General features: G+C 42.3%; 1 protein-coding gene across 6 annotated transcripts in view; it reads left to right on the forward strand.

Annotated features, from left to right (window-relative positions):
* The first annotated feature begins 84 nt into the window (after positions 1-84).
* The window catches only part of sptan1 (spectrin alpha, non-erythrocytic 1), a 34,746-nt gene continuing 7,112 nt past the window's right edge, over positions 85-27,718 (forward strand). The window contains exons 1-38 of one of the 6 annotated variants that reach the window (XM_056402734.1): positions 85-202; positions 9,453-9,692; positions 10,183-10,308; positions 11,154-11,294; positions 11,994-12,274; positions 12,381-12,525; positions 12,629-12,783; positions 13,248-13,383; positions 13,482-13,583; positions 13,710-13,847; positions 13,944-14,054; positions 14,201-14,278; positions 14,396-14,551; positions 14,641-14,845; positions 15,366-15,547; positions 15,633-15,876; positions 16,046-16,168; positions 16,253-16,470; positions 16,805-16,897; positions 17,040-17,174; positions 17,711-17,859; positions 18,110-18,166; positions 19,758-19,956; positions 20,140-20,244; positions 20,335-20,367; positions 20,476-20,511; positions 20,905-20,952; positions 22,556-22,647; positions 23,395-23,539; positions 23,622-23,803; positions 23,915-24,014; positions 24,107-24,304; positions 24,414-24,560; positions 24,653-24,756; positions 25,765-25,927; positions 26,273-26,287; positions 27,286-27,417; positions 27,518-27,655. In XM_056402734.1, coding sequence (XP_056258709.1) covers positions 9,456-9,692; positions 10,183-10,308; positions 11,154-11,294; positions 11,994-12,274; positions 12,381-12,525; positions 12,629-12,783; positions 13,248-13,383; positions 13,482-13,583; positions 13,710-13,847; positions 13,944-14,054; positions 14,201-14,278; positions 14,396-14,551; positions 14,641-14,845; positions 15,366-15,547; positions 15,633-15,876; positions 16,046-16,168; positions 16,253-16,470; positions 16,805-16,897; positions 17,040-17,174; positions 17,711-17,859; positions 18,110-18,166; positions 19,758-19,956; positions 20,140-20,244; positions 20,335-20,367; positions 20,476-20,511; positions 20,905-20,952; positions 22,556-22,647; positions 23,395-23,539; positions 23,622-23,803; positions 23,915-24,014; positions 24,107-24,304; positions 24,414-24,560; positions 24,653-24,756; positions 25,765-25,927; positions 26,273-26,287; positions 27,286-27,417; positions 27,518-27,655 — 5,049 coding nt within the window. In that variant the 5' untranslated portion in view covers positions 85-202; positions 9,453-9,455. Of the gene's footprint in view, positions 203-3,141; positions 3,267-9,452; positions 9,693-10,182; positions 10,309-11,153; positions 11,295-11,993; positions 12,275-12,380; positions 12,526-12,628; positions 12,784-13,247; positions 13,384-13,481; positions 13,584-13,709; positions 13,848-13,943; positions 14,055-14,200; positions 14,279-14,395; positions 14,552-14,640; positions 14,846-15,365; positions 15,548-15,632; positions 15,877-16,045; positions 16,169-16,252; positions 16,471-16,804; positions 16,898-17,039; positions 17,175-17,710; positions 17,860-18,109; positions 18,167-19,757; positions 19,957-20,139; positions 20,245-20,334; positions 20,368-20,475; positions 20,512-20,904; positions 20,953-22,555; positions 22,648-23,394; positions 23,540-23,621; positions 23,804-23,914; positions 24,015-24,106; positions 24,305-24,413; positions 24,561-24,652; positions 24,757-25,764; positions 25,928-26,272; positions 26,288-27,285; positions 27,418-27,517; positions 27,656-27,718 lie in introns of those variants that run through there. The other 5 variants (XM_056402735.1, XM_056402736.1, XM_056402737.1 and 2 more) reach the window with 5 other exon arrangements.

Consider the following 27,718-nt stretch of genomic DNA (forward strand, 5'->3'; position numbering starts at 1 on the left):
TATATTATAAAAAAGTGTTCGCTCACAGAGTTTCGGGTACTTCCGTTGTTTATCGGTTTTTTCCGTACAGCTGCAGAGATTACGTCACATTCGGTTAAAAAAAAAAAAAAATTCAGCCATCCCAGAAAGCGACCTCTCATCCTTCGTCGTCGATCCGCCTGGATAACCACCACTTCGTAAGCTCGTTCGAAAACACACAAAGGTACGAGAAATATTAAAAAATACTATATTTGTGTTGAGTTGGTCATTGTAAAAGAGATTAGCTGCACAGTGTGGACGGTGTTTTTCTAGCTATCCGGCTCTGTTCGTCCAATTTGCAGTCCCTGCTAGCTTAACGTTAGCTAACTGCAGCCACTCCTATTGTTGAACCGTATTTACAGCACTGTAGCTAACATACATGCACTTAACAGCAGACAAGACGTAACAGTTTTCCTCTAAAGCGTCTGACGGTTTGATAAAATCTAAATGCTAACATTAGCCACCCTACCAGATGACATTAGCTTGCATTGGCACCCATTGCCCTGCGTTGCATTCAAACAAAATGGTTGATTTAAACATCCATAAGTCGACATAAACATCAGATAACCGTTATACACCCCGCCTGTAAAGTGCACCTAACGTAATAACATCGCTTGTTAGTTAGTTAAAATGTTCAAGTTAGCGGGGTTGCCCTGAGTTGCTGTCTGCTAGCTTCAGTCAGTTTAAATTAGCAGTAACGTTAATCACATCTGATTTCACCTATTGGTTGACACAGTCATTCTTTCAAAGGTTTGTACATAGTGTGTACGAAGTCAACAAAATTGTTATCTATGTAATACAAAAAAAACTAAGAAGGTTAAGCAGATATCTATATTAGCTTGTCGGCCATGGCAGAGAGGGAGCCGCCCAGTGCAGTTGAATACCTTTGGACATATGGCCCCAGCTGTTCGTCCTCCTATTACCCTGTATGTAATTAAAACGAAGACAGTGTTACCGTTAATAATTCACACCAGCATTGTGCTGAACGAGTGTTCTCAAATGCACGATCAATTAGTCACATTAAATGTCATTAGGTGGCGTTGCGTGTTTTTAAGGAGTGGTACAAGCCCATGAAAAGACCCTGCTATGTCCAACAAAGCCTGACACTACAGTCACATAAAGATAGAGTGTAGTTTGCATAAAGACGGTTGAGGACAGTAAAAGCAGACTCGTGATAAGGTGAAAGCGCTGTCTCACACCTCTGCTACTGACTGTCTCAGCAAATGAATTTGACAGGGTGGTGCCAAGTGCTTCACATACCAACTGCCCCCCTCCCCACTCTGGAGAGGAATTCAGATAGAAGGCCTCGAGATAGTGATTAAAAACTGTGGGAATGAAAAGTTACCACAGAAACAGTGTTTTTAAGAGGTTAAAGCTTAAAATGAAATGTGCTATTTCATATCTATACATACATTTGAATGTGTTAAGTGTTAGTGACCTGTAATGGGCCATCCTCTTGCTCAATGCCAGTTACTCATCTTGTGGCCATACTGTTTCTTTTAGAAAGAAACATTTGGAAACTTGTTGTTCATTAGTAGATAGAATTTAACATCAATGTGTTGTATATCATCTAATTTGGCCGCGTACTTTGTAGTTTGAAGCAGTTCTGCTTCAAAAGCATCAGTGAGTGAGTGAGTGAAAGCATAGGATTTAAGATGAGTATAGATTTATCCATCCACTAACACCTGTTACCTGTCCTGATTAGTGTTGCACTGCTATATAATACTTACATTTTATTCGACCATTATACTCACCTCAAATTAAAGAAGCCCCTGGGCAGTCATATGTAAAATGGCAGAAACAGGGAATAGGTCAGTGTGTATTCACCTAGAAATTAATTAGTGAGCCTTTTCTAAGGTCAGTAATGTTAAATTACCAATTAGGCTTAAATTGCAGTAATGATTAATTTGATAAGACAAATATGCAGTATGTATCATATTGTTTGGCAGCACTCTATGTAAACTCCAGGATGATGAAGGTTGTCCGTCCGTTAGAGCCTCAAGCAGTAGAGCTGCAGTTTGTGTGTTCTTTGCTGGTAATGCAGACGGCATAAGGTAAACGCTGTGATACAGAAACATGGAGGCAAAATGGGACGGCTGTACCACCTAAATTACTTACTATATATTCCTGGAGCAAATTAATCTCCCTCTACCCTGCCTCATTTTAATCTTATGACAGTCACCACTTGAATATATGTCATTCCATTATTTGGGTGAATAGCTAGACTGAGGCAATATGAACTGTATATCAATTAGCTGTGGTTCCAGGTGTTTAGACCTATCACAACATTTAGTACAATGCATTACATACATTATTGTGGTGTTAGACGTCTCCTGGGGTTATGCATGGTCACATCTGCAGTCATCTGTAATTAACCTTGTTATATTTTGCTGTTGAGTAATACTGATAACTTATACATTTGAACACAGCTGTATAGACCTTGCTTTATGCCATTTCTCTTCTCCAAACTCCCTCTCCACCTATGCAACCTACGGATTGTCTTTTTCCATTGTAACTGTGTGTGACCATGACCCAAATAGAAAATAGGCCTCCTCGTCTCCAGGCTGTGAGATTCGCTATGAGGCCTGCAGATACAGTGCAGCCTGCTAACTCACTGTCATTTCCATGCTGGCTTGAACTACTTTCCACACATTGAGCCTCTGTGTATTGTCTTTCTGCGATTCCTCATTGTATTGACTGCTGAAACATCATCATGATGAATTTCCTGTGAAAGCATCCTCTTATTCTGACTGCTCACTGTGATCAATGATATGCCCTGTAGCCAGCCCACACAGACACACAACATGTCAACCTTTACTAAACCCAAGCTCAAGGTAACAACCATATTTGTGTCACCACTGTGTGTGTGCCTCTGTGTGTTTGCGTGTGCTATTGTGTTTTGAGTTTGTACAGGACAGAAGATTCGAGAGACGTGTAGGCCAGTGGTGGTGTTGTTTTGCTGAGTAAAGGGATGGGAGAGAGCTGGAGGGAGGGGTGGGTGGTGCGGAGCAGACGCATGGGCTGGGCTACATCTTGGCTTGCTCTTTTGTACAGCGTAGTCACTGCAGGTGCAATGCGTCTGTCTGTGCTGCTGTAGATGAGACTTTGCTTCCTCAATCACGGTCAGATTGTGGAGGAGTGTACTACAGACGTACACACTGCTGCAGACTATGACTTCGCCACAGATGTAGCCCTCTGATCAACAATAATACAAGAGAACCTGAGGCTCCAGACTAGAAATATCTCATGTGTGTGGTTTGGTTTTGCACTATTTTTCTTCCTGTCAAACTATCAGATCAGATCTGTCAGTATAAAGCTGTGATGTTTAATTTAAGTTGAATGTCACAGGGATTTGGTAAGTGGCTGCTGATCTGAACTGTGCATGCGTTTGCCTGTTTCTGTTGATATCCTGCTGGGAGTCGTTTCATACTGTCTGCATGCAGTTGAATTTTACTGCATGGCTTTTTTTGATGTGATGGTCTTTGCATGAAGATAAAGTGTGGTCCTATCTTAAAATGAAATAGACTCAGGTATCTTAACTAAATACCTTCAGAAAACATTGAAATTAGTTTGTATACTCCTTGCTGTTTGCTAGTTATGAGCCTGACTGGAGCAGTGAAAGACTAGCTTGACTGGACATGAGGTCCTGTTAGACTGCTCTCTGCTCTCATTAGTGTTTTCTTTTTTAATGTATTTAAATTACTAAAATTTCTGATATGGATTTTATATTTGTTAGGACTTGCAGTTGGTTGCTAAAAACTACGAACTGCTAAAGGATTGCGGAGTAACTATGGTTGCTTCAAATTCCAGATTTGTCCATCAGTAATTATTGTGAACTTATACGTCACATATATTGGCCTTGTATTACTAAAGAAAAATTCCTCAGATGCTCAGTTCAGTTTGAGGAAAAGGAAAAGAGGTGTTGTTGTTGTTGTTATGTCATGGTTCAGATCCTCTCTCCTCTGTCAGGGAAATAGACTCGCCTAGTCTCATGAGACTCACCCATTTCCTGCTAATTCTGTTAGCTTCCATCCTCCAAGTATGGCGTCAGTATGACCCCTGTTCATAACAGATGGTTCGCCATAGTAACTGGGAGTTTCTAAGTGAATGACTTCATCCATTTCCTCTGTGCAACTTTGATTATAACAGAGAACTTAGGGAAGGTCATTGAAGTCTGCTGTTTTCTCTGAGACTGTAGCCTTCCTTGACAGTAACAACACCCACAGGTCGTTTACACCTTCCATACTTGGCTAACAAGCTTCTATTTATTTAATACAGTTCTATGTTTAACAGGATTTGAGGACATCCTCTTGAAGTCCACGTGCGTTAATAACTTCTGACTTCATCAATAACCAGGTCTATCGAAGACAGACAGTGAAATTTATCCTTTGGTTCAGATGAACCTTCTCTGACCCGCAGACCTGCTCTCAGCTGTTGTTGGTTTTTTGGATCAGTAGCAGTTTGTTGTAAATGTAGCAGGTAGTTGAGAGGGGTTAGATTATTGTTTCCAACAGGAAGGATGCATGGACCTTGTTAGAGGCTTTCCAATGGATACCTCCTGTGTTATATGGAGGATCACTTTAATAGAGAAAATCGATAACTGTTGCTCTCCATTCATCCACCCATGATGTCCACTCATGTCTTTTATCGCATCTCAGCACTTAAATGCAGCTTTGGGATGTACAGTGTCTCTAAAAATATATACTGGTCTGTTTTGTGATGATACAGATTTTTCTGACAGTTGATCAAACAAACAGATAACAAAATGTTTTTAAACAGCAAGAGGAAACAGAATTAGTAGGCCTGGTCCCCTTGAATGAACTATTACTGATTTCCTTTAACAGAAACGACAGATGTTAAATTATTATTTACAATAATATCAAACTATATTGAGAGCAATTTTGAATTTAAAGTCATCTTAATGTGTTACCCCGAGGAACTTTATCAGCAGCAGTTTCAGATTTTCCAGGGCTGGTAAAAACTTTATGGATATTTTACAGCCCACTAATCCACCAGGATTTTTCCAGTTACGCCCAATAGCCACTCCAACTGTCATGGGTTTTGTACCTGGGTGGTGCAGGTGCGTAGTACACTCGTGGTCAGCCAGGTGTCACCACGTGTCTCCACTTTATCCATCATTTAAATTTTTGTTGTGCAGAGTCGTGTAATTGCGACTTTGTGACATAGCAACAGCAGTAATAGCATATGAGGAAATCACTGGCCTTTCCTAAACTGCTGCAACATATTTGAGTGTTGTCACACTGATGAACATCAGTAAGTATTCTCATGGCACTGCAGATGTGCTGATAAATGGTATGACTCACTGATCCTTGTTGCAGCTCTTGTTTATGCAGTAGCTAAGTTAGTGGCTTCTAGTGGCTAAATGCAGATGGTGGGGTAGGAAGATTTTTATTATTTGAGTTTATTGAGTTCCTTGTGTATTTGTTTCAGGTAGTATCAATCTCTGTGAAGAACAGAATACTTTAGCTTTCATCTCCTGAACCAATTTTCCTGCATCATTTCCTAACAGAGGAAGGTGTTGATAGTGACAATAGCATTGCATTTACTTTTTTTTGTGCCTGTAATAGTAGATAATTGGACTTCGGAAGTGTGATGATGGCAGTAAGGGTTATATGACCAACCATCCATATAGCAGAAGCTAGCACTACTGCTGGCTGATATCAGTGTGTGTGGGTGTTTGAGGGAGAGAGCAGAAAGCCCCACAGAGGCAGCTGAGAGGTGTAGAGAGGGAAAGCTGCTATCTACTAAAACAAGAAGGGAGGAAATGCTATCAGCAGTGGCAGTGCTGTATATCAGGGCGTCAGAGAGCTGTTAGCAGCACCACTCTAACGCTAGTTTAGTCTCACTGTCACATTCAATTAACGCCAGTTGGTTCTCTTGTAATTACAATTATACTTTATATTGAACCCAATTTTTATTTGTCCCTTTTACACATTGGCCCATTAGATACCTGGTCCTCTTAAAAGACCTTCATCTTAACATTCAATTGAAAGACGTCACATTGCTGTAAAAATTTGCTGAGTCACTGTAGGTTTGAAATTCACAGCGGGTGGCGTCAGGTGACTGAGTTTATGCAACATGGAAGTAAATCAACAGTTACTCATTTTTATGTCACTTTGTGTGCAAAGGTTGTGATTTGAAAAGACATTACAGGCAATGTCCGAACAGCAGGTACATATTTATAATTTATATAAACTAGGACTAAATACTTGTGAATGGGCAGTAACTCCATGCTGAGTCAGTCAGTGTCCAAGATTTTTTCTTTTTGTAATATTATTGTATTTTATGTTGCAGGTATAAGTGATGCTGCCACTAAACAGCCGTTCAAAGTTGTATTTGTCACTTGACAAGGCCAATGTACAGTAAGCAAAGTGTTGAAAAGGAGGATGAGGGTATGAGGATATTATGAATAATATCAAATGTGGCCGGAAATATCGGGATATTTGATATTGTGCATTGAAAGCTGTTGATTGGGATTGCCAGAAAATAAAGATGTCATCAGGGTTTTGGTTGACACCCACTTATTGATGGGACTGGTTCAAGGCAGTTTGGAGGTAGACTAATACCTCACACAGCTGTGACAGGTCAGTCCATTGTCTTCTATGTCTTTACCAGTGTTACTGGCAGTTGTATATGTTATTATTCTTAATTTATTAAGTAACCACGAGGAAATAAACACCAAACAAAGCGTGGTCTTTCTCTTTTCTAAAACCAAAAGTCCATCTTTAGTTTCACCCTGGTGGTAAAATGGGAAAACATGTCCTTGTGTGTAGTAATGATCTGAATTCATACAGATGTGTAGCCCTGTGATGTTGAAGTGTCAGTCACAATTGTGTGTCCCCTGTTGCTGACATCACTGTGCAGAATGAGGCTGAGGTCTGTTAAATCCCTGAGATGATTTAAGCTCTCTGTGAACTGGGACAGGCTTTCAGATGGGGGAGGGGTGCTGGCTAGCACTGTTTCCCACTGAATTAGATTCTATTTGTGGTGGTAGCTGACAAAATGGGGAGGTGAGTTTATTGCATATTGTGATTGGTGAGTGAGTCCAGTTCCAGAACACGCACCATTCATGAGGCGTCATGAATGGTAGGAAAACAGATTGGGAATCGTTGTTTTCACCTGGAAACGGTCACATGATAGGAACGACACAAATCAGGGAAGGATACATCATTACTGAAAAGCTCCAATCAGGAGGTGAAGGTGGGCTTCTGCATCATCATTTCCAAAGGTCTTTGTTTCTGCCTGTCCAGATTTAAACACAACCAAGAGTTTTCAAACTAAAATGGGCCCCTCAGTGTTTCTGAAAACTATGGAATAAACTTAGCAAAAGAGATGAGTTTTAAAATAAAACGTGTTAGTGTAGATGTAGATGTGGATGTACATGTGTGTTGGCTCAAAGCGCTGCACACATCTCTACAATGAAATAAGATTTTACCCATTTTTGAAATAGTAAAAAAAAAAATATGAAAAATCAATATGTGACGGTTAATGTCGATATAGTAAGCAAATAAATCAATGTCTGGGAAACACTGGGCCAGCTTTCTGGACAGTCACTGGACAGGTAGTGGATTGATGGCACTAATCGGCTTACAGCATACACAGTGATGTGATATATGTTGTGTATATGTGTGGGCTCATTGGGATGTTTGCTTGTCTGAAGAGGTAATGGCACCTCTTGGGACCAAAGCATGTCTGTGCGTTGGCTGTGGATAAAAAGCCCACTTCAGTTGCAATGCTGACTCCACTAATCCTCCCATTCAGACCAGGATCAGGAGACTGTCTCACATCCACTCATCGCTTTTTGTATCACTGTCTGCAACATCAACAAAAACCTCTTTCATCTACATTTAGGTCTGTCAGACTCCACACACCCCGATTCACCCTGCACTCAGCGAGGCCGTCAGCTATTGTGCTTAGGCTCTGGTTGACCTTGGTTTGGTTAGTCCGATCAATATCTCTCTCCCTCTCTCTCTCTCCTCTTTGTCTCTGTCTGTTGATGGGCGGAGGCGGACACATAAACAAAGAATATATTCTTATTACACTGTGGTTCAGTGCTTTTAAATTCTTCCTCCTTGATGTAAGCCACCAGATAACCACAGGAGAAAGGTTGATTTTTGTCTGTCATTCACCACGGCTGCGTTTATAATAGAGCTGCACAATTAATCGAACTATAATTGAAATCTCAATAGGGCCAAGTGGAATATCAAATCCAATAAAGGTCAAATGTGTCACATTGTTGTTCATTGTTAGCACCATAAGTGTTGTGGTGCTACAGAGATACCCGGCCTACAAATCATATTCTCCAGATGTAAAGGAACATTTTTAAATTGACTGAATAAGAATAAAGTTAAAAACAAAGTTTTAAACTGGTAAACCCACCAACAGTCGCACCTTAATTAGTTCACGGATTATTGCTTTTATTTTGAATTTCTGAATTGGTTTCATTTCTGCTATTCAGACTGTGCTGCTCATGCCCTGTTGATTTCCTGCTTGGTAGAAACTCAGCTGCTGTGGATGTCAGTAAAGATCATGTTTTTTCATGGTTCAGTGGGGTTGCTAGCTCGACCTAGCTAGCTGTAACCTACAGCGTGAGGCCACACTGACCGTGGAGCCAGGGAAACAGTGCACAGAGAAGCTGACTGCAGCAATCCCATTGTGCAGTGAAGCCTGGTTACTGTTCGCTTGCGTGTGGAATTTCCGCCCCCACCCTCGTTTGGCATTTTACTATTTCAGCTGCCGGCCCCTTGGTTGCACAGCTTGGGACAGGATGGGGGGGGGCTGTTTTAGGCTAACAGCCTTGTTTGTTATATCCTGCCTCATAGATCCAAGTTTCTGTCAAGAGAAAAGTTGTAGATGTTCAGGATCCTGGAGACACAAATAACCTCTCCTTTGTTTTCAGAGCTTTTATACTTATTAAATTGAATAACTTTATAGTGATGAGAGTCAGAAACACAGACGGACATGAATGTTAAATCATCAGCGGTCTTATCTGGGAAGATAGAAATGTCAAATTTTCAAAATAAAGGTCAGGGTATGTGACTAATAATTGTAATATGGGAGAAGGGAATGAGTGTAACATCTTTGAGATGAACCTACATTGCTGTAGCAGTCTGTTTGGATATCATGAGTTATACACAAACCTATTAGCAAGAGGAGCTATTTTACTGTTTAGGCTGGATGTCTTGTCTGAATATTCCCTTTCTTTAGTCACTGTCATCCATATTTCAATGTCTGTGTGGCCTGAGCAGGTAAAAGTCTCACCCACATAAATTAGTTTCAGATTCAGATTTCAGATTTTATTAGCTGCTTTTCTACATATAACTGATCTGTTATTGATGTAATTTAATATAATAGAAAACGGTATAATAGAAAACTTAATAACATGTGTAACCCATGTTTTTCCTTTTTTGTAGAAGATGGACACCGCAGGGGGCAAAGTGCTGGAGACAGCCGAAGACATCCAGGAGCGCCGGCAGCAGGTGCTCGACCGCTACCGGCGTTTCAAGGATCTGTCGATTATGCGCCGGCAGAAGCTGGAGGACTCTTACCGCTTTCAGTTCTTCCGCCGTGACGCTGATGAGTTGGAGAAGTGGATCCAGGAGAAGCTGCAGATCGCCTCTGATGAGAACTACAAAGACCCCTCCAACCTGCAGGTCTGTTGACCTGGTTTTTAATAGATCTGTATGTTTGAAGTAGAGGTCCTCATGGGTCCACTCAGTCCATTACGGTCTGTTTTTACTGCCATAGGTAACAGATGTGTGTGTCAATATGGTCAACACCAGAGTGGATCTGAATGGATGCTGGTGTTGGTAATCTCTCCCTGTTAGGGTCTGTTTGTGCATTTTGGATCTGGTCTCAGGTCCTCCTCAGATCAGGTCTCTTCTTTTTTGAAAATCAGTTTATGCAGGTTGGATTCAGGTAGGTTCTCCTCGGGTCTGTTTCAGCTCGGGTCCAAATTTTGGACCAGTGAAGATCTCTAAATTGAACCCTTTAGACTATAAGCTTGCCATTTGTACTTTCCCAGAATTCATAGTTCACTAACAGATAACATCTTGTTCATCTATATTTTTATTTTATTTTTCTGTCAATCATTTGTTTTGATATAATGATTGTTATTTGTCCCACATGTCTTCTTGTACACAGGGTAAGCTGCAGAAACATCAGGCCTTTGAAGCTGAAGTTCAGGCTAACGCGGGGGCCATTATCAAACTGGACGATACTGGAAACATTATGATGAGCGAGGGCCACTTCTCCTCTGAAACCATTCGAGTAAGGCACTCAGTGATGAAGATGCAGTCAGTTTAATACACAGTGTTGGTGTACATTAACTATGTATCCATGGTGGGCTGTTCAGTTGGACTGCATCATTAAGGAACAAACAGAATCTTAGCAGCTCAATTGGTTTTGTTTCCTGAATATTCTTTTAACTTCTTCCATCTGGTCCAGTCCTACACGCCTTACCGGACACAACAGAGACCCATAGTTACAAGTGTAAATATGGGTGAATATATACAAGTAGGTGTTGAACTGCTGTGTGACTCCTGAGTGCTGTGAAACTTCTTCCAGATCAAGCTCTTTACAGTCTGCTTTTCCTTACTGTCATTTTGTTGTGAGGAAACTTTTGTTTTGTTTAATGGGAGTCGGTTTGAAAAGACTGGTGCTCGTGGAAATCTTTTGGTTTCCAGGTGTTTTCTTCAAACAGATATGATGGTATAATATATACATTGAAAATACTTCACTTTTATTTTAAATACAGATTCACAGAAGACTTGTCAAGTACAAAGGAAAACTACAGTGGTGTCTAGTCTTATGTTGGAGATGTTCTTTTTTCATTTACAGTGGAAACTGCTCATAGTAATCACATCTGTTGGGGTCAAATTCATCACTTTAAACAGATATTTATTATAACTGAACCATTTTTGTTATTTCTCATGCAGATTACCATTTAATTGACATTTGTATATTTTTAACATGAGTATAAAGTAATGAGTAGTTGGACTACTTGAGTACTAGCAGCCCAAACTTTTTGATCTATATAAGCTGTTTCCACTGTATTTTCTCTTTCTAGTAACTTTAAGTAAAAAATAACTCTCCACCTCTCCCATGTGCTCTAGACTCGTCTGGAGGAGCTGCATCGCCTTTGGGAACTCCTGCTGCAAAGGACCAAGGAGAAGGGAATGCGTCTCCTGCAGGCCCAGAAGCTGGTCCAGTACCTGCGTGAGTGTGAAGATGCCCTGGACTGGATCAGTGACAAGGTCAGATTCACAGCTTTAAAACTACCCTGATGCTAATGGTACCAATTACTTTGAATGAGGGACGAAAACCAGGCCAACAGAGAAACTTTGGCTTCATCAGTAACTTGTACAGAAAACTATGCAATTTAACATTTGAAAAAAAAACCTCAGTAATGATGAGCTGTAAGTGAATTTTAAAGTGTACAAAGAATCTTGAAGTGGCTTGTCCCATGGTCAATTTGCATTGTTTTACCTGCTTTTACCAAAGCGAGGCCCAAAGTGTCATAGAGAAGTTAAACGGAGAAGCTAAATGACAAAGCAAATCGAACGAGGAAAGCAAAAGCATTGCATGATTAAAATCTTAATTTAAATTGTTAATCCAGTTATTTATTTCTCTGTTTAAACTGCATTTTCAAATAGGTTCATTTATTTCAGAATTCATTCATGTATTTTTAAATGATTTACATATTTTCTGTCTTGTATTTGTAAAGCCCTTTATTTATTGATTGATTAATATGTCATTTGCAAATTATTTTAATAATTCCTCTTTTAATTGACAATAAAATATGAAATAACAATTTTCAAATTTAGACTATTTATTTATAGATTGATAAATACATTTTCAAACACATGCCCGTTGATGTCATGCCATGATTAATGAGCCATTTTTACAATTTCTAAAGACATAAAATCATAGAAGTTTAACTTAAATGTTTGTAGGAAGCCATGGCCACCTCCGAGGAGCTGGGCCAGGACCTGGAGCACGTGGAGCTGCTGCAGAAGAAGTTTGAGGAGTTCCAGACTGACCTGGCGGCCCACGAGGAGCGTGTGAATGAAGTGAACCAGCTGGCAGCCAAACTGATCCAGGAGACCCATCCTGAGGCGGAGCTCATCGTCCGCAAGCAGGACGAGGTCAATACCGCCTGGCAGCGCCTGAAGGGTCTGGCCCAGCAGAGGCAGACCAAGCTGTTCGGGGCTGCTGAGGTGCAGCGCTTCAACAGGTAAACATCAGACACACAGGTGGACTGCTTATACACTCATGTGTCATGTTATTACTTTGCCTCATCGACGATAGTGACCGGCTGTGTGTTTTCACTCTGACAACAGGGATGTGGATGAGACCATCAGCTGGATCAAGGAGAAGGAGCAGCTCATGGCCTCTGATGACTTTGGTCGTGACCTGGCCAGTGTGCAGGCTCTGCTGCGCAAACATGAGGGTCTGGAGAGAGACCTGGCTGCACTGAATGATAAGGCAGGACATACGCCGCTCTGCATCATGTCCACACATAAACGCAGCCATGAAGATAAAACCTCTCTAACTTTTTATTGTCTTCCCTGTTTCCTCTTTCAATTAGGTCAACACACTGGGTGGTGATGCCGAGCGCCTGCAGGAGACGCATCCTCAGAACGCCTCCCAGATTCACCTGAAGAAGGATGAACTCATCACTAACTGGGAGCAGATTCGTACTCTGGCTGCTGAACGCCACGCCCGCCTCAACGACTCTTACCAGTAAAATACCAGACGCTGCTTAGCCATATCACTGTTACCTGTTATCCAAAATAATCAGCCACATAATCAATACTGAAAATAACAGTTATGTTGGAGCCTGAGTTGCTCTTTAAGATGATACAGTTTTGGTTGAACTCAGTGTAGTAAGAGGTTACTGCTGGATTATTTCATATAAGATTTTTGTGTTGTAAGAGCTCAAATCAGCGTATTCACAGTATAAAAGAAAAAGAGTAAATGAAGAAATAACTTGTCGGTAGGGATATCTTGTTTTCAGTCATAGTTTAACTTGCTTCTTCATGCTGTCTCATTCTGCTGCATATTTTGATATTTGAAGACCTTTATTATTAGGAATCCTGCCATGCTTGAAAATATGAAAGCTTCATTCAACGGGCAGATATCATCTCAGTACACGGCGTGTGAGGCTGCATCAAACCTGCTCACTCCTGCCCTCTTGTGTCTTTTAGGCTGCAGCGTTTCACTGCTGACTTCAGGGATTTGACCAGCTGGGTGACAGAGATGAAGGCCCTGATCAATGCTGACGAACTGGCCAATGACGTCGCTGGAGCTGAGGCTCTGCTAGACCGCCACCAGGAACATAAGGTAAAATCTGTTGTAACACAAAGGACAATACAACATTATTTCACATTTAGAAATGTCATTGCTTCTCCTTCTAAGTGTTTTTCTTCCGTGTGTTTCAGGGAGAGATCGATGCCCATGAGGACAGTTTTAGAACCACTGATGAAGCTGGCCAGGCCTTACTCAATACAGGACACTACGCCTCCGAGGAGGTCAAGGAAAAGGTGGGACTGTGACAGCATCCAGACTGTACTTTTTTTTTTTTTTTTGTGTGTAATGTTATTGTTCTGTATCTTCACCAGCACATCACTGTGTAACATGTTTAATGTGGTGTGTTGTGTTGTGTGTAGCTGGGCATCCTCACTGAGGAGAAGGAGTCTCTGCTGGAGCTGTGGGAGGTTCGCAGGCAGCAGTACGAGCAGTGCATGGACCTGCAGCTCTTCTACAGGGATACTGAGCAAGTTGACAACTGGATGAGTAAACAAGAGGTAACAAACGAACAATCAATACCTTTCTTCAGGATGGTGCGTGTGGTCTAGTAGATCTTATGTGCCGATTTTTAATGTTGTATTTTCATTGTGTAGGCTTTCCTCCTGAATGAAGACCTTGGTGACTCCCTGGACAGTGTAGAGGCACTGCTGAAGAAACATGAGGACTTTGAGAAGTCACTTAGCGCCCAGGAAGAGAAGATCACAGTAAGTTACTCCGCCTTCAAGTATTTAAGCAAGAATATTATTCCTACAGCATAGAAGCTGTGGAATCACAGCCAGCTTTTATCTCTTGACTTGTACTGTTATAAAACAGAATACACTATTAATCTCCTTGTCTTTTGCACCATCAGGCCCTTGATGAGTTTGCTACCAAGCTGATCCAGAACAACCACTATGCCAAAGAAGATGTGGCAACTCGCAGAGATGCTGTAAGTGCCACTGTCAGCTTCCTGACTTCCCACAAGATATGAGCACTGAATGCTAAAGCAAAATTTCTCTGTCTGAACTCAAAGTAATACGCCTTCTCTTCCATTTCACATCTTTAGCTGCTCAGCCGCCGTAACGCCCTGCATGAGCGCGCTCAGTCTCGTCGCGCTGCCTTGGAGGACTCCTTCCACCTGCAGCAATTCTTCAGGGATTCTGATGAGCTCAAGAGCTGGATCAACGAGAAGATGAAGACTGCCACTGATGAAGCTTACAAGGTAGTTTATAAAATGCATTTTGAAATGTATTTGTACAGTGTTATGCTTTATCCACTCCTCCAACCTCTATGCTTCTGCTTTCTTGACAGGATCCCTCCAACCTCCAGGGCAAGGTGCAGAAACACCAGGCTTTTGAAGCTGAGCTGTCAGCGAACCAGAGCCGCATCGATGCTCTGCAGAAGTCTGGCCAGGAGCTCCTGGATGGAAAACATTACGCCTCCACCGAGGTGGATGGCCGCATGGAGGAGGTCAGCTCCCAGTGGAAGAAACTGCTGGAGGCAACTGAGCTCAAAGGTACCGGCTGGAGGAAAGGGGGAGTTGAAGACACTGTAGCTGCTATTTTATGGAAGTCCAAATTAATTTGTGATACAGTGCAGTGATGTGCAGAAAGTCATAAACATAGTGTGATGAATAAAGTTTAAATTCTGAAGTGCTGCATGGCAGTGTCTCTGTAAACCAAAGCAGATAAGAGTTGACTGAACAATACTTTACTGTTAGATTACACACAGCCCTTACCTCTATTGAATTATTGAGGTAATAGTCTGAATCTGAATATAAATGACATGTTCTAGTTAAAGCAAGTCTGTGATTCAGAGCTGATGTCAAAAACAGACTGAAGGTTTGTCAAAGCCTGGGTTAGAGTAATAATGGGACTTGAATATCAAATGGACTCAGAAAGTACCTTTAAGGAAGAAGAATGTTATTTACATATGATGTAAGTAGTAATAGACGAAGACTGGATTCAGCACCAACATTTTCTACAACAGTCTGAACTGTTTCAATTGTAAACTTGTTTTCTGCCTTTTTATTTCAGGCATCAAGCTGCGTGAGGCCAACCAACAGCAGCAGTTCAACAGGAACGTAGAGGACATCGAGCTGTGGCTGTACGAGGTGGAGGGACACCTGGCTTCAGATGACTACGGAAAAGACCTGACCAATGTCCAGAACCTGCAGAAGAAACACGCTCTGCTGGAGGCAGACGTTGCTGCTCACCAGGTACCTGACGCCAGGCGTAGATTATACCTGATGCTGTATTTTTTTATTTTTATGTAATTTTAATGTTTAAATTCTTCTTTCCCAGGATCGTATTGATGGCATAACAATTCAGGCTCGCCAGTTCCAAGAGGCCGGACACTTTGATGCTGACAACATCCGCAAGAAGCAGGAAGCTTTAGTTGTTCGTTATGAAGCTCTGCGTGAGCCCATGGCTGCACGCAAGCAGAAGCTGTCCGACTCTCTCAGGCTCCAGCAGTTGTTCAGAGATGTGGAGGATGAAGAGACTTGGATCCGTGAGAAAGAGCCCATTGCTGCTTCGACTAACAGAGGTAACACTTTACAAAATCAGCATCTAGATCACTGTATTATACAGTACTGTACGATACATAGTCTCATACAAAAGGTTGGTTTACATAAATAAGCAGGGAACTTGGAGGATGCTTCAGTTCTTCACATATTTCAGATGATTGATGAAGTTTGACCTGGTCTTTTCCTCAGGCAAAGACCTGATCGGGGTCCAGAACTTGCTGAAGAAGCACCAGGCTCTGCAGGCTGAGATCACCGGTCATGAGCCTCGCATCAAAGCTGTCTCCCAGAAAGGAGAGGCCATGGTCGAGGAAGGTAATTGATCTAAACTCTAAGACATTCTTGTGACCTTGTGACCCAACATTGAAAATGCTGAACGGTCATGTCTCTGGTACCCAGGGCACTTTGCTGGGGAGGAAGTGAAGGCAAAGCTGGGTGAACTACATGGACGCTGGGACACACTGAAGGCTAAAGCCTCCCAGAGGAGACAGGACCTGGAGGACTCTCTGCAGGCACAGCAGTACTTCGCTGATGCCAACGAGGCCGAGTCTTGGATGAGAGAGAAGGAGCCCATTGTGGGGAGCATCGACTACGGCAAAGATGAGGACTCTGCTGAGGTACAACAATATTGTACAAGAACAAACATACATGAATCACATTTATTATCCAGGAAGAAAACAATGATCATAGAAGCTACAACATAAAAAAGGTAAATAAAAGAATAAAAACAGAATAAAGCTGCATGCAGCAACAATCAGGGTTAAGCATGATCCAGCACTCACAATATATTTCTGCTCATTGTTACAGTCAACTCAACCAAAATAACTGAAAACAAATGTTTGTTATCTACATCTACATACAAATTAGCTGAGGCTTGTATCATGTTACTGTATGTTACTGCTACGTTTTCTGTGACAAACACAGTTGTGCTGAACTCATTGTCTTCCACAGGCTCTGCTGAAGAAGCACGAGGCTCTGATGTCTGACCTGAGCGCCTACGGCAGCAGCATCCAGGCCCTGAAGGAACAGGCCCAGTCCTGCAGGGTAAAACCCAGTCCTCCTTCACACTGTACTGCACAAGAAAGCTTCTGAATGCTGCACTGTTTGTCTTAATTCTCCTAGTAATTAATTGTTCTTTAGATTTTAGAAAACACAAATCAGTGACACAACTTGTTTAATTACACAGCAACAAGTGGCACCGACTGACGACGAGACCGGGAAGGAGCTGGTCCTCGCCCTGTACGACTACCAGGAGAAGAGCCCCCGTGAAGTAACCATGAAGAAAGGGGATATCCTCACTCTGCTCAACAGCACCAACAAGGTAGAGATGAAGCCAGCTCAGTGTCCAACACACTGTCTGACTGATCAGAGAAATGTTGAATGATACTTCAGTTAAATTGTTTGTGGTCTGGTCTTAATGACTGATGATTGACCTTTTCAAAGACGCTCAGATGTTTACGCTTTCACATTTATCCAGCATCCAGCTGTCTCACTACAAGAACTGATTTATCACTTACAATAGATAATAATCAAGATAATCAATGTTACAATGTGAGAGGTCAGGATGTTTCGGCTCAGCAGTGTTTCATTTTTAAAAAAGGCTCAGTAATCTCCTAAAACATCTGCTCAATGTAGTTTTTAACGAATGTCACTCAAACAGCAGGAAATGCGTTTGTTGGGGACTATTTTCAGTGGTGGTGGTATCTATGGCACAGAGGAATATAAAATATCAATACAAATGTAGTTCTATAACATGACACAGTAACATCAAGCACTTTGTCTGAATAAAATGTAATCAGGAAGGGAAGTAACTCATCATCATCATCACTTGTTATATTGCTCTGCTCCCTGCTGCAGGACTGGTGGAAGGTGGAGGTGAATGATCGCCAGGGCTTTGTTCCTGCTGCTTATGTGAAGAAGCTGGACCCCACCCAGTCCTCCTCCAGGGAAAACCTGCTGGATGAACACGGCAGCATTGCACTGCGCCAAGACCAGATCGAGAACCAGTAAGAAACCCACATAACAACCTCCATCAGGATGTAGTTTACTAACTCATTTTTCCTTTCCTACACGATTGAACTGTTTCTCTTCTGCTTTTTAACCCCTCTTTACTTCCATCAGATCATGTTTTCTGCTCAGGTGTTAACACTAATGACCTTTGCCCCTGGCCTCTCTCTGTCTCTCCTTTGCTGCCCTCTCGCTGTAACACCTTAATCTTGCCTTGCTGTGTGTTCACGCTGCCTTGCCATTGAGCAGGCTTGTCACCAAGGAGGCCTGCAGCGTGTCTGTACGCATGAAGCAGGTGGAAGAGCTGTGAGTAGGAACCAGCGTCCCTCTGCGTGTTCTTGTGATCATGATACCACTAAATATCATCAGCAGTTTTACATCCCTCCCCCTCCCCCACCCCCAAACCCCTCAAACCTGCTGTGACACTGTGTCTACGTCACCCTCCTCTTCTATCCAGCTCAGGGATAGAAGTACCTGTGGTGCTCACCTTTTACATCCTCCTCATCCCAGCCCTGTCTCTGGATCTTCACCTCTGATTTTCTCCATGATCTTCCGTATAAACATATGTTCTGACCACATCAGGCTTTGATTCATTTTACCTCACGTCCAAGGCACAAGGTCCCAGTCAGAGAAATTAGCTTATATCATTAATACATAATTCAATTGGCCTGAAATTCAACTGATCCCAGTGCCTCCAACTATCATGACAGCAATCAGCTGGGTTAGAGATTGACCTGGGACAATGTGTTCAATGTATAGATGGACATATAGATAAACCTGAATGTGGTAACCCTCTGCTAACAAGTTAGACTTTAGTTTTTATGTTTGTATTCTTCTTTCTATCTATGTAATTGATTAAAGTGAGTCATAATTTATAGAAAATTTAAAAAAAACTATGTGACAATAGATAGTTACAATTTCTGATTATCGGTCAGCTGATTATTTGAAACATTATTTATTTAACTGATTGCTAATAACATAAATTAATGTAAAAGTGCACGACTTTGGCTCTGATGCAGCTGCCTCTCCCTCTAGTCACCTCTCTGTGGTGCAGTGCAGTGCCCCGCCCACAGCCGGATCTGGTTGGTTACACAGACGGACAGACTGGAGCAGCTAGCCCTGAGTTTCTGTTTCAAGTTAAAATCTGATATTTTGTGGCTAAAATATCAGAAGTGGCTTCTCAGAGTCCAGAATATCTTCAAATGTCTTGTTTTGTTACAGAAACGGTACAAGAAGATATTCAGTATACATTGATATAAAACAGAATGCAGTTAATTCTCGTATCGGAGCTGGAATCAGAAACTGTTCCACAGTTCTGCTTAATAATGAAAATAATTGATTGACTGATTGATGATTGGATTAGATTCTGAGCGGGTTCTTGTCCCCTTGGCATTCAACATAGAATCATTTCCTCATGCCGTCATTTAAAGTGTTTCTTTGCATTTACAATTTATAAGGCTCATACAGCTGTCGCTGTGTGAGACTTCATCACAGGATCTACATACATAAGCTCCCAGCATACACGGGGAAGCTTTGCTCAAGAAAACACTCATATTAGGAATTTTGGATACAAAGTCATTAGAGTGACATTGGAAGTCAGAAAAACTAACCAACCAGAAAACACACACACATTCTTCTTGCATACACTCAGTTCTGTGTAGTCATGTTCAGTTGAATGTGAATGAATTAATTTACTTTGTTAGTAAGTGCAGATTTTTTTCCTTCGTACCGTTTGTACTTTTTTCCAGTATGGATGTGAAATTGGGTTTTAAATTTCATTCATAAAGGTCTAACCTAAAAGGTCTTAAATGAAACCTGCTGCACACAGCATGTCACTGTTTTTCTACCCACTGACTGGTTTTCTAACGTAATGCTTCCTGTTGTCTCTGTTTTGGAGATATGGGACTCTGCTGGATCTGGGAGAGAAACGTAAAGACATGTTAGAGAAGAGCTGCAAGAAGTTCATGTTGTTCCGTGAAGCCAACGAGCTCCAGCAGTGGATCAACGAGAAGGAGAGCGCCCTCACTAACGAGGAGGTCGGCTCAGACCTGGAGCAGGTCGAGGTCCTGCAGAAGAAGTTTGACGACTTCCAGAAGGTGACGTCCACTTTCCTTCTATAGAGAGACAAAGGCATGACATCACAAGCTGAGTTCTTCCATGTCTATAAAACTCAGTCCTGAGTCCTCTGCTCAGATCAGTATTTCTGCTTGTTTCTGTCTAATCACCGGCTTCTGTGGTCTCGTCTCAAAGAAAGTGTGATGTTGTTTTGTTTGGTGCAGGACCTGAAGGCCAATGAGTCTCGTCTGAGGGACATCAACAAGGTGGCCTCTGAGCTGGAGTCTGAAGGCCTCATGGCTGAGGAGGCCCCCATGGTTCAGGCTCAGGTAAGTTCTCTCTCCCTGGGTTAGCTGTTTGAGCCATCCTCCATGTTTCACATGTACATTAATGGAGATTGTGTTTCTTTGTGTTTACAGCAACAAGAGATGCTCGGTGCAGCTCCTGGCAAGGTTGTAATCATTTCTCTAATTTACACACATTTTACTTGACATTTAAGAACAGCTTCAGACAATAGAGAGATGTTTGCTCACTATCCTCATGCTTTACTTCTTCAACAGGATGAAGCTGATTCCAAGACTGCGTCTCCATGGAAGGTAAGATACATACACCAACCCTGTGTCAGTCAATCCTTCAGACAATACTCTGTAACCCTGTAACTGTGCATGACTTTGATACTGGTGCATCTGTTGTGGAATTTACTGCAATCATGCCCAATAAGACATTTTACTGTCACAGTGCTTAATGTCAGTATGTTTGAAGATGGGTAAATCATTTAGTGCTTGGTTTGATTAATCATGATTCAGTGTGTGGGGCTGGTTCTGCTGGAGCCATGGTTGCAGTGCTGACTGTTTCCTGGTTGGTGATAAGTCTTGGTTTGGTCTTTGACAACAACCAAGATAAACTCTGGGAGTTTCCATAACACTCTTGACTGGTGTGGTGTTCTGTTTTTTTCTTCCCTTCTTTCTGCCATGTTTATTCACCTGTAGAATATTCGTTTGGCTGTTCAAACAACGGCTAACTTTAATACTATCAAGGTAAGATTAACTAGTCCACCCCGACCTCATCGTCCGTGTCCTGCATTGTGATCACAGAACTAACCCCCCCCCCCCCCATCATCACAGTTTCCTTTCAGTGTCACATGATCTCTCACTTCCTGTCCTCTGAAACCTGTCGGCAGTGTTCGATGTAGTTTGGTTCCACCCTGTTTCCTGTGGCAACATGCTCGTCCTGTTACAGTCCATCCTACTGTCGTATGAATGACTGCTGGCATAACGCTGGAGTTATGTCTTCAGCATCTCTGTGTAGATGTTGACTTTTTGGTCTTACTTCTTTGTCCTCACTGTATAATGTTCAGGGCTGGATAAAAAACACAGATTTTCCAATTAATCATGATTTTTATTTGAATAATCCAGAATCAATTCTTAAAATCTAGAGATCCATCTTTGTATTTTAAGTAAAAACCTACATCTGTGATAAATGTTGTGGTTACCTTGTGTAAGTGGTTCATTAAGAACTGCTGGATGTAAAATATCCACTGGATATCAAAAAGGTTATTTGAAGTTAAACAATCCTGTAGATCATGATGTGAAAAGTTACAGTCTATGTGGACCTGCTTCAGTTTACAGGACTGTCAGGATGATCAGCTGAGTGTCAGACTGAGACAAGACTGATCTGAGCTCAGCATGTGTTTGTTGACCTCTGGCTGTGAGATGTGAGGCCGTGGAATTGGAATGAACAGTGTGTGGATTCTTCAGTCTGAACAGCAGCTAAAAACCACCTGCTGCTGTCAGGCTGATGTTCTGTCAACACAAGCAGTGCAGATGAGTCAGTGACAGACCGTCAGTCTCTGTCTGTGCTCGGTGATCATTAAAGTCTGAATCCCATTCATCAGAATGGGACAGATTTATCTTTTAAAACATGCAGAATGATGATGCCTTGTAAGTGCTGCAGTTTTTTTTATTATTGCTCAACTGCTTTGCACATAAAGGCCTACAAATTATAGATGTTTTGGTTTTATTGTTTTGCATTTGCAGAGGAAAAAGATTGTCTTTTTTTTTTTTTTTTATAACTGACAATCAACAATCCAGCCTCTAACAGGCAAATAACAGTGTTGCTTACTTGTTGGATGTAGAAGAAATTTTAGTTCCCTGGATAAATTCTTGCTTTGGACAACATTGGTTTTTATCAGAGTTGTCAAGAGTCAAATGGAAATGATCGATTCTGGACTTGAATAGAAATCAAATAGAATCGGGAGATCAGTGCTGATATCCAGCCCCGTAATGTTTTTACCCTGCATCCAGTCCTGTGCATCCCACCCTCATTATCTATCTGCCTGTTTGTCCATCATTGTCTGTGCACATCAAACACACATCAGCACAAACTATGAAAATTAAAAGGCACACACTGTATTTACATCAAGTTAAATGTTTAATTTAGCTTCTCTCACCTTAAAACCTGATCTCTAAGTTTATCTGATTTATGCAATTTTTTTAGCACATCTATAATCTTCACACATGACTGAATCCCATGTTGACTCCCTCTTTAATTGAGATTATATTAAGTTCACATGTTGAGCTGTAGGAGGATCAAACTGTGAAAAGTGTGAATGCTGTCTCATGTTTTCTGTTTGGTGTCCAGGAGCTGAATAATCGCTGGCGGTCACTGCAGCAGCTCGCTGAGGAAAGGAGCAACATGCTGGGCAGTGCCCATGAGGTGCAGCGCTTCCACAGGTACAAACCAAGAACTGCAGTCTGTGATGGAACCTCACTGTCATCTACGACAGTTACTGGAGCCATACAATTCAAATACAGGCCAGAACGGTGGAGCCCAAAACCTACTTCTCATAAAATGTCCTTTGTTTAGAACAGATTCCAGGTTATAACAGAGTTTGCTGTTGAGGATTGAACGTCTAAATCGCTTCTCATATCTGCAGTTTGTTCAATGATTTAAATAGATCATCTGCTGTTCTCAGTGTCAGGATTCAGAAAGGTGACATCATCCTCGTACAGAGCTCGTTACCTCACTTGATCCACAAAAAATTGTGAATGATAAATGTGATGAGCGTGGACGAGATTGACGCAGCTGTACAAGTTACAGGAATAACAACTCGTACATCAATGTAGTTTGTTTATATGAATATATGTTTGTGTCAAGTGAAAATACCATAGCAGGTCAGATGCTACACTCTCCACTAACTGGCTACAGCACAACAAAACAATACACACCTCCTCTCAACAAGAAGTCGGCTGGGGACCTTTGTTTCATACACTCATCTATTTTCTTAAAAAAAAAAAAAAAAAAAAACATGTCCACAATGTTACGCTGAATAAATGAAGTAAAACAAAATGGCATTTTACTAAAGTCATGAGATTCATGAACACTGGAGGAAATGGCCCTCGGTCAATCGCCCTGCTCAGAGAAGATGCTTGATGACACACTGACTCTCTCTGAATAGCATTGTGTTTGTGCCTCCACAGAGATGCTGATGAAACTAAAGAGTGGATCGAGGAGAAGAACCAGGCCCTCAACACCGACAACTACGGTCACGACTTGGCCAGTGTTCAGGCTCTGCAACGCAAACATGAAGGCTTTGAGAGAGACCTGGCTGCTCTGGGGGATAAGGTCAGTCACTGATAAAGCTTTTTAGCTGAATGTAAGTTTTTACATGAGACTTTGACTCATGTTTGGTGCTCCCCCACCCCAGGTGAACTCTCTCGGTGAGACAGCAGAGCGTCTGATCCAGTCCCACCCAGAGGCAGTGGACGACATCCAGGAGAAATGCACTGAGCTGAACACGGCTTGGAGCAGCCTGGTGGGACGTGCTGACCAGCGCAAAGACAAGCTCGGCAACTCCCATGACCTGCAGCGCTTCCTGTCTGACTTCAGGTGAGGAAGGAACAGCCGGTGGACCTCACCGGGCTAGAACTTCGAGTGAAGAACCAGATTTAAAATGAGATGTGTTAACATGTTTGGCTCTAACTCATCATCTGTACACAGAGATCTGATGTCCTGGATTAATGGCATCCGAGGGCTCGTGTCCTCAGAGGAACTGGCCAAAGATGTGACCGGAGCCGAGGCCCTTCTGGAAAGACACCAGGTACTGACCTCCTCCCTCCTGTTTCTGATCAGATGTCAGTGAAGGTCACTGCCCATCGAACACTGATGAACCTGTGTTTCTTTTCTTTCCAGGAGCACCGCACAGAGATCGACGCTCGTGCTGGGACCTTCCAGGCCTTTGAACAGTTCGGTCAGCAGCTGCTGGCGAGAGGTCACTACGCCAGTCCTGAGATTCAGCAGAAACTGGAGGCTCTTGACCATGAGCGTGCCGACCTGGAGAAGGCCTGGGTGCAGCGGCGCATGATGTTGGACCAGTGCCTGGAGCTCCAGGTATTGAAGCGCTGAGCAACAAGACGACCAGTTCATCACTGACAGCTGTTTGTCCCTCTTTTGACTGACTGTTGTTGTTGTTCTGACTGTTGTCTTTGTCCCTCACCAGCTCTTCAACAGGGACTGTGAACAGGCTGAGAACTGGATGGCGGCTCGTGAAGCCTTCCTCGCCAGTGACGACAAGGGTGACTCCCTGGACAGTGTGGAGGCTCTGATCAAGAAACATGAAGACTTTGACAAGGCCATTAATGTGCAGGTCAGTGAGATGTTTCACCTGAGTGACAGTTTCAAACATGATTATTAGTTTTTGTTCTATAAATGATTGAATGTTGCCCTGTTGTTGTACAGGAGGAGAAGATTGCTGCTCTGCAGTCCTTTGCTGATCAGCTGATTGGAGCCGATCATTACGCCAAACCTGAGATCTTCAACCGCTGCAATGAAGTCCTTGACAGGTAGGAAACATCTGGAGTTATTCAGGGATCAACAGAATACTTTAACATGAGAGGAACATGCCATATATGCATCTTCAGTTGTTTTATCTGAGTGTCTGACTCCATCACTGCTAATATGAGTTTGAGGAGATTAATAGCAAATGATATTTTATCACCAGTAATTCCACTGCACCGCACAGAACAGACATGTTCAGAATGACTCTGTGTCAGTGATGACGGGATGAATGACAAAATTCTGGAAAACAGAACTTGTAATTAACAGTGAGATACAGCGTCAGTTTTATTGTCAGTGTTAATCAAATGCACTGAACTTGTGCGGCTATTTTCTGACACAGTCTAAATACTAACACTCAGACTCCAGAAGTTTCAGTCTGATTTAACCCTGATTCACCCTCCAGACAATCAGAGGAGAAATCTGACTCTGGACTGATGTTCAGCCCAGATGATCTGGTCATGTGAGGGGTTCACAGGTCCAGCCCTAAACCTCATGAACTGAAAATCACCTTAAGATTTCACTGAAGAATACATGACCTGTGTTGACTGCGACTCCCATCAGCATTTTTCTCATCCGGACACATTTAGACTGTTACACTAAGTTGCTGCACCAGTCTCCATTTTGTTTACATCTGCTTCCTATGAGATCACATGAGGGGGTGCATCGCTCTCTGATTTCTCCCTCTGGCAGGATGATCTTAATATTATGTAGTGTGTATTTTCTCCTCATGTGTGTGATGCAACAAATCAGTGAGGATTTTAAAACTCCTGTACTCTGAGCCTGGACTAAGAGTGACATCAGTCACACTAAGATCTTTACCAGGTATCAGTGATGCAGAATCACTGAAGCTCAGATTTCACAGCAGCTGGAAAACATGTAATACTCTTAGGTGTCTCTCTCACACACACACACACACACACACACACACACACTTCTTCCTGTCTGATAAGATGTGAACCATTTAACGGTTTTTGTTGAGCTCACCCCCTTTAAATTTGAAACGCTGTTCGCAGGTGGCGCCGGCTGAAGGCTCAGATGATTGAAAAACGTTCCAAGCTGGGTGAATCTCAGACGCTGCAGCAGTTCAGCAGGGATGTGGACGAGATCGAGGCTTGGATCAGCGAGAAGCTGCAGACTGCAACTGATGAGTCCTACAAGGACCCCACTAACATCCAGGTACAGTTTTCTGCAGACACGGACCAACTCACAGAGGTTCATGACAACACAGCTAGTCTAACAGGAGAACAGAGAGTAACTGTGATGTAGTGAACAGGAAAGACGGCAATTGTTTCTGTCTCCGAAACAGAAGAAGAAATGTTTAGAAGAAAAAGAAGCTCATTTTCGCAGCTGGTGCCTGATTCTAGATCAGGTGCTGAGTCATGTGACCGTAGCCACATTAAAACTGCTAATGTGTTTTGTCTTGTTGTATTGACGATACGTTTCTCTAACTGTGTGAAATCCCTCCCGTTGTCCTGTCTGAAGTGAGACTGAACTTTTCTCCCACTGTCTTATTTTTTTTAGCTGTCCAAGCTGCTGGTAAGTTTGAGTAGTGTGTCAGCTGACTAACAACCGAGCAGGTTCTCCTCCATGTGTCCATGTCTGTGTTGTCTGTGTAGACACGATGTAGAAGCATCTGTCCATCTTCAGTTTGTTCCTCATCAGCACTGTTGAGTGCCGGCTTCTTTCAACTTGGGTTTTAATTTTGATAACTCAAAACTATTTTGGCTTAATTCTGTTTTATTATTATTTATTCCAGGTTTGTTTTGTCATCAAAAGCTGCTAGTTTTTGGGTGTGGCTTCATTTTTGTTTTCAGTTCTGGAGGAGGGTCATCTTTAAACTTATATCAGATGTTTGACTCAAAAATCAAAGTCAAACTTGAAATGATGAATTTCAAGTTTGATGAACAAATCCTAAATTATGAAGTTTCTGCCTGAACTTTAAAGACATGATTGACTGTGAGAGTGTTGCAGGTCATGTGTAAAGACACGGTAAATATAGAAAGACACAAACGTGAAGTGACTTTAAAGTGACTCCTCCTCCTGTAGGTTTTCTCAGAGTCGGCTCTGCTGCAGATGTTGCCATTTTTTTGTTCTTCACCTGTTTGTCCTGTGTGTATATCGATGTCCCACACATCGTCTGTCATAGTTACCGTCCTGTGTTCAAGTAATTTTGTTGTTTTCCACATTTTAGTTTGTCAGTTTCAAACACAATTTAAACACTGATGTACATTTAATATCAGTGTGATGCTGGGAAAAAAAAAACTTTAATTTCAGATCTTGTGCAGAATGTAAGTATGAAAGCACTGCTAGCTGCTAATGCTAAATGACCTACACAACTGTTTTAGAACACCTTCAGTTTTTCAGTTTTTATTGAAGTGGATGCGGTTCAGGTATGATTTCAACTGTAAAACTGAGGGTGAACTAAAACTTAACTTAAGTGCATCTCAGTTTCAAGGAGAGTTCAGAACATTTACAACATAAATCAGGAGCTCGTCCACCTCGTGGTTCTCATGCCGTGTCCCTGCTCCCTCCAGAGTAAGCATCAGAAACATCAGGCGTTTGAGGCCGAGCTGCACGCCAACGCCGACAGGATCCGTGGAGTCATCGATACTGGCAACGCCTTGATCCAGAGAGGAGCCTGCGCCGGTAGCGAGGACGCAGTCAAAGTATGCTCATCCTGTCTGAATGCTGCATTACATTACATTCTGTTAAATGTGACTGAGATTCACAGGCAGGAAATAACGTTGTTCTTTTTCTGCTCATCAGGTGCGGCTCAATGCTCTGGATGAACAGTGGCAGTTCCTGGTCAACAAATCTGCAGAGAAGAGCCAGAAACTGAAAGAGGCCAACAAGCAGCAGAACTTCAACACAGGCATTAAGGACTTTGACTTTTGGCTTTCTGAGGTGAGAGTCTGTAAGACCAATGGAAACACTGAGATCATCTCCTGTGTGTAGGTGTGTCACCGA

Source organism: Seriola aureovittata, chromosome 18, assembly GCF_021018895.1.
Source record: "Seriola aureovittata isolate HTS-2021-v1 ecotype China chromosome 18, ASM2101889v1, whole genome shotgun sequence".
Classification (NCBI taxonomy): domain Eukaryota; kingdom Metazoa; phylum Chordata; class Actinopteri; order Carangiformes; family Carangidae; genus Seriola; species Seriola aureovittata.